The 12,667-nt window shown below is 34.2% G+C and overlaps 1 protein-coding gene across 1 annotated transcript; it reads left to right on the forward strand.

Moving 5' to 3' along the window:
• Nucleotides 1-981: 981 nt before the first annotated feature.
• On the forward strand, nt 982-2,895 carry LOC125209517 (large ribosomal subunit protein eL15-like). The gene is made up of 4 exons (XM_048109120.2): nt 982-1,134; nt 1,201-1,367; nt 1,955-2,152; nt 2,504-2,895. The coding sequence occupies exons 1-4, from the start codon at nt 1,131-1,133 to the stop codon at nt 2,747-2,749; spliced, it is 615 nt and encodes a 204-aa protein (XP_047965077.1). The 5' UTR covers nt 982-1,130; the 3' UTR covers nt 2,750-2,895.
• The last annotated feature ends 9,772 nt before the right edge of the window (nt 2,896-12,667 follow it).

The raw sequence follows: 12,667 nt of genomic DNA on the forward strand, positions 1-12,667 counted from the left end.
AGAAACATATGCCGCTGATGTGAAGTAATCTTACCCTCAAGTATAGGGAGACCTTCATCATCACTACCTCCCATTTGTTAGGATGCCATTGAACACAAGTGGAAGGCTATTTGATGGAAGACTAATATTGGACCAAAGAATCAATCAGACAAAACATTATCAGATTGGTGAATCAATAATGATTAATTGGATTCAACATATTTCGAGCCCAACTCGAAGAACACAACAATGAATACAGACAGTAACGGGGACTATTGAAATGTGCGACGATACCAACACGATATTGTCGATTGCAGTATGGAGAGGCACAACCTAATTTATATGAAAGATTTCATAGATGACTAGCATAAACACATAAAACGAAAGATTCTAAAACCACGACACAACAACAACCGTCGGAACATACCTGTGTAGGTCAACATGAAACCACGGAAGGCCGATAATCGGACCCCGACACAGCAGCAGCCGTTGATGGAGTTGAATGTCGAAGAGCCGCACGAATTTGGCTAATGTAGGCGGGTGTTTTAAATGAGTTCACAAAAAGAAATAGGGTTTATAAGGACAAATGTGTCAATACATTATTTTATGAGGTCATATTTGTCCATGTATTTTGTATCAGGAGTTTCTCCCTTCCAAAACAAACACCATGGAACTTATTAAGGGGGATGCTATCGGTGCAACCAAACATCAACTGAGATATAAATCTCAACACACAATCATGGAAAATCAGATATTTCAAGACTATCAAACCCAACACTATCACCGGAACCAAACTGAGGTCTTGGTTGGATAGATGAAATAGCAAGAAAAAAAATCAGATGATGGGGTGAGCACGTGGTCCAAATGTAAGTGAGGAAAAGTTCGACCAATGCACTCTACATTTAAAAATTTTGAAACGCAAGAAAAATAGGAGTAACAATTTTGGCTGGAAAAGAACTTAAAGTAGTAGATTTTGGGATATTGGGTTTAAACATGATCTGGCCGATCTGTCTGTAAGAGTAGTGAGGCCCGATTAAATAAAAAGCGGCAGCCCAAATTGTCTTCTCAAAATCTCTAATACCAAAACCCTACCTCACAACCATCATATAATCTCACTTGGCCATCAAACTCGTCAGACTGCAGCGGCTGCCATGGGTAAGTGTTGCACTGTCGCCATTTCTCCGCCGTGCCGATTCTGACCGATTTTGTTCGGATTTTCAGGTGCCTACACTTATGTGTCGGAGCTATGGAAGAAGAAGCAATCCGATGTGATGCGATTCCTTCTCAGGGTTCGCTGCTGGGAGTACCGACAGCTTCCTGCTGTTGTACGCGTCACCCGCCCCACGCGACCCGACAAGGCCCGCCGCCTTGGTTACAAGGCCAAGCAGGTAGCTATACATTAACGGATCTCAACTTATTACTGCCTGTGCCTTTGTATTTGAAGAATTTAGGTTAATTGTGTGATTTGATTTATGTCTTCTCTGCTTTCCGTTTTCTATATGTAATTTGAATTTATGGAGGTGTAGATAATGGAATTATGTGTAGGGTAACGAGCTGGAGTTTAAGCATTTGGTATTAAATTAGCCTAAATTATATAACTAGGCTTCCATTATGTTGTTCTTTGTACCCAGGACTGGAATAAGGGCTTTTGAATTTGTGCTGCTATATTAGTTAAGAGTGTGAAATGATGCCTGGATGTGGAAGTCCAATCACAAGGCTAATGTTGTTTGTGTTGGATTCTTGAATTGAAATCTTAGTGTTGGATGTCCAATATCAAAGTTGTATGTTGATAGATGTTTCAGTCGATTGGTGTTTTACATGTTTTAAGAAAGGTAATTTGAACTTGATTCTATAAACCATCTATTATTTAGTTATGTAATGTTATGCGTTGTGAGTTTAGCTGTTTGTTATCTATATTTGTGTTTGTAAATCTATATCCCTTTTTCTGAATGTTCTTTTGGCTAACCTGATGCAGGGGTATGTAATCTACCGAGTTCGTATTAGGCGTGGTGGAAGAAAGAGGCCTGTTTCCAAGGGTATTGTCTATGGCAAGCCCACAAATCAGGGAGTTACTCAACTGAAGTTTCAACGCAGCAAAAGGTCTGTTGCCGAGGAGCGTGCTGGACGTAAATTGGGCGGCCTACGTGTTCTGAGTTCTTACTGGATTAATGAGGTGTGCTTTTCAGATTTACTCACACATTTGATACTTGCACTATTTTTTTCTTTTCATGCAATAATGTTGAGCACGCATCTTGCTATGTAATTTGATTGTCTTGTGTGCTTAAATAAACAAATACACTTCTGTACAACTTGCATGATGAGCTTACCTTCTGACTAACTTAGTTATCATACCTCTTGCTTCACTTTTTGAGTAGCTATAATTGAGTGCTGATCTTTTTACAGTTTTATATACGAAAGAATGCTCTTACAAGATACTGAAATAAAGCTTGCTTATTTATGCTGTTCTGTGAATGTGCTTATTTATTCTCTGCTGGTGACATGAAATTAAAATTTGTTATTGCAGGACTCTACTTACAAGTACTTTGAAGTAATATTGATCGATCCAGCTCACACTACAATCCGCAATGACCCACGTATCAACTGGATCTGCAACCCAGTCCACAAGCACAGAGAGCTTCGAGGACTTACATCGGCTGGAAAGAAGTTCAGGGGTCTCAGAGGCAGGGGCCACTTGCACCACAAAGCACGCCCTTCAAGAAGGGCCACATGGAAGAGAAACCAGACCCTTTCTCTTCGCCGTTACCGTTGATCATGATCATTTTTGGGTTTTCGATATCAGACTCCAAATATGGTTTGTGTTCCAGGAGTTGCACACTATCTTTAGGAGAGTCTTTAAGTTTATTTGTTGAGCGTGTATTACAGATTTATTGTTATTGAACTATTATTATCTTTGAATCTCGGTTTGCATTCAAAATTATACCCGTGAACAGTTGATTACAATTTTGCTGCTGTAGCTGGTGGCTTGCTTCGTTCCTTGAATTACTACTCTATACTAAAATCCACCAAAAATGCACCCTGAATTGCGATATGCATTCTTATAGCAAGGCAATATATTACTCCTTTAACAAGATATGGTATTCCCTCTGTTCTATTTAAAATCACTTGTTTTAGAAAAATCTTAATGATTAGTTAAAATGAAGGAAAATAAAGTAAGAAAGAGAATAATGTAGAAGAGTCTTTTCCATATTTATTTTCTGTCTACTTTAACTATTTTTTACAAAACATGTGAGAAAAATGAGAGTGGTCGTCTTACCTAGGACAGTGGAGTGAAAAAAATACTAACATTCTTGTGATTACTAACTGTTTGTTTGGTGGACTACTTATCTTGAGATAATAAACAAACTAGAAATAAATTAATGGTGAGACGATACAAAATGACAGTGGACTATAGTTTTTGGGACGAAGAAATGGAGTATAAAAATTAATTTAAGAGAGAATACTTTTTGAAATTTGAATTTGATATAAATATTCGACTTATAATATGATCATTTGATATGACATAAAATATTAACTTTAGTCCAAATGGTTAAAAACATCTCACTTTTCTTATAGTACTAGTATTTAACTCTAACAACTTAATAAAATACTCAGTATTACTTAAAATGGAAATAGTGCAAAATAGTTCGGTGGGGGTCGAAACAAAAAAGTGTGAGTAACATGAGACGGATGATTAGATTGGATCGTTTAAACATCTTTTACTAAAACGTATGATTGGATTGGATGGATATTGAAAATGTAAGAAACAAAACAATTATGGTCTTATACTTTTAGGAGTCGTTCGCTTTACCAGATGGGGAAAAGTCAGAATAATTTCTTGGCCGCAATTTTTAGTGTAGGGCCCACATGAGCACAAATTTAAATCTAGTGTTCGGCTTTTCAGTATTTAGTTCTGATGTGGGCCATGATATAATATTATTCAAATACATAATGCTTGATTTTACTTCAAATTGACGGTAGTACCCCTACACTCTGTAGTCAGATTGGGGTAATCGAAATTTTGGAGGGTGAAAGTGTCATTGTCGTCGCCAATTCTTGATGTGGTTTTCAATGCAGAATTTAATACCACCACTTGCCAAAGATTTGAAAATCCCCATTTCAGGATGCTACAGTGCGGGCCGTGGTTATTTCCTTGGGCTCTCCAGAATTTAATTAAACACACCGAACAATTCAATTGCTTAGATTTGCATCCATATCTGGGCTTAACAGACAAGGCGAACACTCCTTATAATAAGTAGAGTTAAGTACTATTTTTTATCCTAAACATATGGCCGATTTATAATTTTGGTCAAGAAAATTCACTTTTTGAAAATTGAATCCAAAACATATGAAAATGATGTCGAATAGGTCTTTTTTTAACGGTTTCCATCATTTTTTACGGTCAACCGTCAATTAGTCCAAATTTGACCCGATTAGACTTAATATGAGATTATTAGTAGGTTAATATTAAGCTAATTCTTTTGCTAAATAACTAATTTTTTTATATTTAAATTTGAGTAACAAATCTTCTAAATTCACTTATTATCTTTTAACTTTTCATTTGAGAAAAAAACGAAATGTCAAACTCTCTCTTCTCTTTCTTCTCTCTCTTCTATCTCGTCACTCTCCTAAGAAACCTTAGTTCCTATTCCAACCAAGAACTAGCCGATTCCGACCGATTATTGTGTTGGTTTCCATGAGTTGGAAGTTGCTGTACCCAAACTTTTGTTGCAGTGACGGTCTCGTCAACGTGAAAGTTGCATATGCAAGGAAGAGGAAGTCCACACATCAGCCTGAAAATGAAGCCGAAGAAGGTCCGTCAGCTACTTGTAGTTATGAAAAGAACGATTCTTTGAAGCAAAACGAACAAGGCTCGTCGGCGGCGTCGGGGTTTCTGGGTTCTTCTAACCCTAGTTCTCACGCGGAAGTCCATTCTTCTCTGATTCCAGAAGTTGAAGACAACATTGAATACTTAGTTTCGCTGGTTTTGGAGTTTTGATGGTGTTAGGGATGATGCAGTGCCTAAGACAACATTTGTTTTGGATGTAATTCGGCACTGGGTGTGGTTAATGTTCAGGACCAAGTGGAAGTAGATAATGAATATGAAGGACTACTTTGTCTTGTAATTTGTTGTCTATTTTTTTTTTTTAACATTTACATATAATTCCAAAAATGTTTTTTTTAAAAATCAACATTAGCTACAGTAATAAAAATCGGCTAATCGGGGTTTATTTTTCACTAATTGATGGTTGACCGTCAAAAATGACGGAAACCGTAAAAAATGGACCTATTCGACAACATGAATGTTTCGGACCAAAATCGTAAATCGGTCATATGTTTAGGACCAACATAGGAGTATTTTGCTCTAATAAGTATCTACATTGTTGAATATTTATTTTTTGATTAGTTTTAATTTTTAACAGAAAATAAGACAGAAATTTTTGAGATGGGACAGTGACCAAGCAGCTGTCCGGCCATGGAGTATGTTTGCCATATTTTTGTTCCAATGTACCTAATCCTCATATAGTGATATACTTACTATTCCAATATTTGAGCAGTAGGGTAGGGGAATACCAAATATCTGCTTATATAGTACCTTATTTTATATCTCTAGGGTTTATGAATATTGTTTGATTCTGCGATCTTATTTGTCTGGCTGACAGGTAAAGGAGTAATGAAATAAAACCTATCAACTCTGTCTGTACCGTTTTTTGCTTCGCCTACAAACAAAGAGAATATAATTGTAATATCTCAACGCCATTCTCAATGGTAGAACAATATTTCACATCTTTTAGTACTTGTTTAGAATCTCATCACTTCAAATTATGACATTTTACTTCACAATTTCTACTTTTTATTACTATACCAACTTAAATTAGAGAACAATGACATGTAAGTGACAGTGTGACACATTCTCTTTTCTAGATAGTACTTACAACATAAATATCATATCATGAAATTGTAGAATGTGATCCTCTACATTGTGTGAAACGTAGAGGCTATATATGGTCCTATTAAATGACTGTGCTTGGCTTCGAATTGCATAAACTCTTTTATTTTTTCTAATTTAAACATATGGAATCTTGCGCATCATTATTTTCTTCCATAAATCTCTAATCATACACCAAATCTCATTTTTTGTCTAGAAAACTTTTCCAATTATACTGCAAATCCAAACTTATTTTGGATACTTCTATGGAACAACTACATATATAGGGCTACTACAAAAATTTTGTGAGACATACTAAAAAATTGTACTCCCTCCGTCCCGCTTAAGATGACACGTTTTCCTTTTTAGTTTGTCTCAACTAAGATGACACATTTCCTTTTTTGATAGCTTTCTCTCTCCAATTAATACACTCAACCACTTTTTCTCACTCCTATTAAAATATCTATCTTTTTTTATCTCTCTACTTTAATACTTACACCCACCTTCTCTCTCTCCAATTAAACACTTTAACCAATAACTCCTAAAACCCTGTGCCGGCTAAGCAATGTGTCATCTTAGTCGGGACGGAAGGAGTATAAAATATGAGTTTAGTGTAAATGATTATAGTAAAATAACTTTTTGATAGGACATATACTCAAAAATGAGTTTGAATTTGACGTAAATAATTAGAAATGGCCTTATGGAGTATCTCTATTCATTGTTTATTTTCTGCCTTTGTACCTATGTCACCGGGACTTAAATCTATGTCCTCTTGGTGGAAAGTGAGTTTTGTCAATCAAGAACACAATATTGAAACATGTAAAAGAATTGAAGACTTCCATCCAAGGTGGTTGGACTTCTATTAGGACACAAGGTATGTATATTATGGGAAATTAATGAAGCTAGTATATATAGGCTCCTCCATCCAAGATAAGTGAGTTATATTCCTCTTTAGATTGTCTCATTATAAGTGAGTCATTTCTCTTTTTAGCAAAAAAACAGCTCTATTATTTTATTCTCGCTTTATCAATTCCTTATCTTGGGACGGAGGGTGTACTTACTTCATCCCATAAAAATATGGACATTTGGGACGACATGAGAATTAATGCACAACACAATTGATAAAGTAAGAGAGATGGAAAGAAAAAGTAATTATAGTATTGTTAGCATTGAATGAGACTCGCCTTGTTAGAGAGAAAGAAGTTACCAAAAATAGAAGAAAATATATTTATGGGACATCCCAAAATGAAAAATGTTCTTATTTTTATGGGACAGAGAGAATACTTATAAACTAGATCATATCCAAATCAATAAATAAGCTAGTATAAGCTAGTTTATTTCAAAATAAAATAGAAATACAGGTCATATGTCACGGGGACTTAAAATTCTATGTCCTCTTGGATGTCGTTCGGTTGTTATGACTCATTATCATATGATTATCATATTATCCATTTAGGATTAAGTTATGAGATTATTTTAGTTGAAGGTGGATATCTATGACTCATTATTATATAATTATCCATATGGAATTAAGTTGTGAGATTCAATCTCATGAAATTAAACATGATACATATTCAATTATGGCCGAAAGAATTTTGTTAATAAGAACACAATATTGAGACATGTTAAAGAATTGGAGACTTGTCTCCAAGGCGATTGGATTTCTGATTACTTTGTATAGAACGCAAGCAAATCTCCCTCTGTCCGCAAATAGGAGCTCCATTTTTTCATTTTTAGTCCGTTCGCAAATAGGAGTCCTGGTTCGTAATTATTATAAATGGTAAAGAGGCCCCATATTTCAGTAACTCATTTCACTCATATATCTTTTTAAATTAATATATATATAAGTGAGATTCCTATTTCACTAACTTTTTTTCACCCACTTTCTTAACCTTTCTTTAACCCATACCAGAAAGAAATGTGACTCTTATTCGTGCCGGTACGAGTTATGATTTGAATTAGCTAATTGAAAGACCGAGAATATATGTAAGTACCTACCATTCAAGAATTGAAAGGACATGGTACAAAAAAAATGAATAAAATAATGTGAAAACATGCTAATAATTTCCCCATGAGCTGACTACTAAATGCTATTCAACCACTAAAAATAGGAAATCTATGTGAAGTAGCAACTTGTGTAGCAATTTATTTGGTACTGATACTGTTTTGATTGTAACCATCCCTTTAAATTTGAGGGCATTTGCCTTTGAAATATCTTTGCTTTACAGCCTGAGGTTACACCTTTGTCAGGTTTTGTGTGTTAAATCAAAGATTCTCTTTGCGGTTAATGGCAAAGATTTTCATTGTAAAAACCTTTGCTCCGTAATTCTGGGAGCTCTAATATATGGAATGATTTCTCCCTACTAATATATGTAGAAAAATAAATTAATTCTTATATATGACCAATTTAAAGCACTTCGATTAGAGTGATTATCTGTCTACAATCTTTTGTAGTTATGGAATAATGAACGATGATGTCGATGTATTTTGAATAATCATGGTACAATGTATAATGAATTCAATGGGTTTTATTATGAAGTAGGAGTACTACTTGCTATAGATTTTTTAATGACAAATGCCAGTTTCAATGAAGTTGATAAACCTTAAATTAACTCATAAAAATCTTTAAAAAAAATTAATTTTATATAACTCTCTCAATTTAAATATTTTTCACATATCACATACTCCGCACGTCCCATAAAAATGGACTAAATTTCTTTTTCCGTCCGTCTCATAGAAAAAGTATATATCCATTTAAGTAAATAATTTCACTCTCTTTACTTCATTTATGAGTCCCACATTCCTCTACACTATTAAACTTATTTTCCTCTTCTATTTTATTTTATCAATTATGCATTAAACCTCGTATCATTCCAAAATGACTCATTTTTATGAGGCGGAGAGAGTATCAAATTAAAGTAAATTTTATGAGGATTCTAACGAATCTCAATTATATATGTTTAGGAGAAGAAATTTACATTAAAAATATGTAGATTCCCTCCGTTCCATAAAAGATGTCTAACTTTCCTTTTTAGGTTGTCTCATTAAAGATGTCACATTTTCATTTTCAGAAAATTTTCTCTCTCATATTAATATAAATATTATAATTTCTCTCCCCACTTAACATATGTAAAACAAAACTTCCTAAAATCATGTGTCATCCCTTAAGTGTGACATCTTTTATGAGACGGATGAAGTACTCATTTTTATATATCTAAAATGACCTATAGTATAATACTCTTTATTTCATTGTATAATACTCCAAGTCAATGTGACCTGAGTTCAATGTATATTATGCCGAAAAAATGTCATATATGTAAGTGTGTTTTTAAATTTGCGAACTATTATGGTTTATGAAGTGTTTTGCAGTGGTGTAATGATCCAAATGCACATACTAGTATAAAATGACTTAAGTGGAGTATACATAATGTCAAAAAAATGTGACTATATTTTTAATCATATTTGTATATTGAAAACAATATTCAGTAGGACCATTTTATCTTGTAATGCCCTATTAATGTGTAGATAATGAACACATAATAATTAAATTTCCATAATCTAATTTTTCATCTAATTGACCACAATTTGCCTTAGTTTTGAGATAAGATTTGTTTTCACTTTAATCGTACCATATATTATAGACTTATAGTAACTCTATCTGAACTTCCATAACCTCTAACTAACTTTATGAGGTGCCTTAAAGGCTATAACTTTTAAAGTCTCTTTTAAAGTCTCTTTTAACATATAAGTTGCATAAACTTTGAGAATGAACACAACAAAATTACAAATCTTCATCTCTCTCAAAGTTCCCTTGCATTCTTCATTTAGTGCATAAGAAGTTCGTTCACCAATGCCTAGTGAATTTGAGGTGCTTCTACACGCTAGAAGGAAGTCGTTTTATCTTTGGGACAATCTAATCCGAAAGCACTAGCCATGACATAATTTTTGTTACGAAAGAGGGATTTTCTCTGCTCGACTTACAACTGATTTGTTGTAATTCCCATTTCATTTTTGTTATTCATTTCCTTCGATTATAATAGTAAGATTACGACATGTAAACGACTCGGATTTCTCCCATATTTCTAACAAGCTAATGATAGTATATATTAGCTATTAAAATTGCAGCCCATATGGTTGTCTCAAGTCTCATATTCTTGAATATTGTAATCATTGGCCAGGGTGAAGCATACGAGAATCTTGGGACCTACATTTTTCAATTATATAAATACCCACCAAAATAAGTTTAACTATAACCAAATTAGTTTCTCGTCTCTTGCAACATATTCATGGGGATGGGCAAAGCTTTTGTTTTCTTGATGATGGTGGTCATTCTAGGAGTCCTATTTGTAAGTAGTGAAGGACGAATCTTGGTTGAAAGAAAAGGTTTGCAAGCTTCAAAGATGAGATACAAGGGTGCAAATAAGGATTATTTTCGACCTACCACACCGGGCCATAGTCCCGGTATAGGCCATTCTACGCGTGACTGAATCATTTTTTGTATCTAATCATTCACATTCAGCTTCATCTTTTCTTTCTAATTTGTAAATTTCCAATCTACTTTACTTCGCCATGTTTTTATTTTTGGAGTTTGTTTTGCTTTGGGAGAGTTGAAACACTTTGATGATGGTTGATATATAAATAAAATCCTTTTTATTAATTGCTCTAATTGACAACTACTTTTAATTTTTGCATTGCGAAGAGCTACTGCACATGATGCATCTTCTTTGTTGGATGTGTGCAATGTCTTCAAATTTCATTTTGCATCAACTTCAAATCAAACTAATTTGTGGTAGTAGCATAGTTAATCTTTGGACCACGAAAGAACTTCAAGGTTGCTACATCGATAAGTACTAGTATAGTTTTTTTTGATAACTTGCAATCAACAAAAACTAACTTATTAAAGGTATAAAGAAATTAATTATGTCTAAAAGAATCAATATTAGTTGAGATATTTTGGCACAGGCATTTTTGAAGAAGATTGTTTTCTTTTCTTTCCAATTTTTTGGGAGGTAAGTTGGAAACATGGTTCTTGAATCTTCTATTATTAGTAAATTCAGTTCATCGAAATTAAATGATTTCGAGAGTTCGACACTCTTGAATTTATTCATGTTCGGCCGAAAGAAAAAATATACTAATTGAATAGTTAGCAAAATTATTGGAATGGATTTTTTCTTTAATCCTTCTTTTTCTCTGCTCTTTAATTAGTTTTGGAGGAAGGATTCTCAATTGTTTATACGTACGTATAAGTAAAGCCGAATTCTTGATGAATAAAAGTTCAATATAATCTACTTGTAGAACAATAAAATATAGATATAAGTGGAGAAGTATATAGACGTAATAGTAGAGAATAGCAGTAGGTGTATTTCATTACTCAGCATAGGCCACGTATATATAGTAATTCCTTCGTTTCTTTTTTTTATAGTTGAGTCATTTTTCCATTTTGAAAAGTTTCTTCATAGTTGAGTCATTTCTAAATATGGTAACCTTTTTCTCTTTCTTACTTTACTCTGTCTTACTTTATTCTCTCTACTTTATTCACTTTATACTTTATTCTCTCTACCTTTTCTTCTCTCTTACTTTTTTATCTATTTATTTAACACATCCAATATTACTTTCTAAAATTCCGTGCCGAAAAATTTCGCCTCAACTATGGCGAAACGGAGGGAATATTGTACAAGAGATCAAGCTAGACCATGTCACACCACTGCTATAGGATACTGATATTCTTAGCACTACGAGTTATATAAAATTTACTAAGAACGTAGAAATAACTCATAAAATGTGAGTATTTCATTTATATTTGAGTAAAGGCTAAAATTGGTCCTGAACATATGGTCATTTTACTTTTTTTGGTCCTAAACATTATCTTTTGGATTTTTTGGTCCTGAACATATGGAAATTTGATCATTTTGGTCCTCCGTCAACATTTCCGTTAAAAACTAACGGTCAACGGGTTATTTCCCGATTTTGACCAAATTAAACTTTTAATTCTGATTTTTTACTCCCTAATTAACTCTCTAATTATTTTTACAAATATTAAAATTGGTGAAGAGGAGAGGTTGAGAGAGAGAGAGAGTTTGACCGATAGTGATGGAGGGAGTAGTAATCTGCCTCCGGCAGTCGCCGATGTGAGGGCGACGGGAGCTGGGCGGCGGAGTCGACGGGTTTGCCGTTTCTGGGATTCTCTAATTTATAAAAATAAGTCCTCCCCTTTTCAGCATTGCCGCTGCTGTTGCATGAATCGACGTCGTCGAATTCGAAAGGTATCGACAAAATTCCTCCCCCTTTCAGCGGCGCTCAGTTTATTCCAACCTCCGAATTTCAATTCTCGAGCTTCGACACGAATAATGCTAGTTCGTATGCATTTGACCATCACTTCGCTGGAAATCTCGATTCGATGGAGGAGTCGACAATCACCAGCGTGAATGCTCCGGGAGCGGCGTGGGAGATGGATTTGCCGAATTATTGGAGCTGGAACGACATCGATGCGTTGACTTCGGCTGATCTGAGTTTTGTCGTGGGATGATGATGAAGAAGACAAGCCACTCATCAAACCCTAAAATTCTGATTTGGGGATTAATTTGTATCTTATGGTGGTTTGATCCATTTAAGATGTGGAGGATTAATGCCTTAAAAGAATATTTATAAAAATAATTAGAGAATTAATTAGGGAGTAAAAAATCAGAATTAAAAGTTTAATTTGGTCAAAATAGGGATTAAATCCGTCGACCGTTAATTTTTAACGAAAATGTTGACGGAGGA

The sequence above is a fragment of the Salvia hispanica genome, chromosome 2 (assembly GCF_029641045.1).
Source record: "Salvia hispanica isolate PSC_SH4W2 chromosome 2, Shi_PSC_v1, whole genome shotgun sequence".
Taxonomy (NCBI): Eukaryota; Viridiplantae; Streptophyta; class Magnoliopsida; order Lamiales; family Lamiaceae; genus Salvia; species Salvia hispanica.

What these genes read in the sequence shown, in the direction of transcription:
- LOC125209517 (XM_048109120.2), top strand. An exon ending in TTGGTTACAAGGCCAAGCAG is followed by an intron (nt 1,368 to 1,954) that starts GTAGCTATACAT and finishes AACCTGATGCAG; the next exon opens with GGGTATGTAATCTACCGAGT. An exon ending in GTTCTTACTGGATTAATGAG is followed by an intron (nt 2,153 to 2,503) that starts GTGTGCTTTTCA and finishes TTGTTATTGCAG; the next exon opens with GACTCTACTTACAAGTACTT.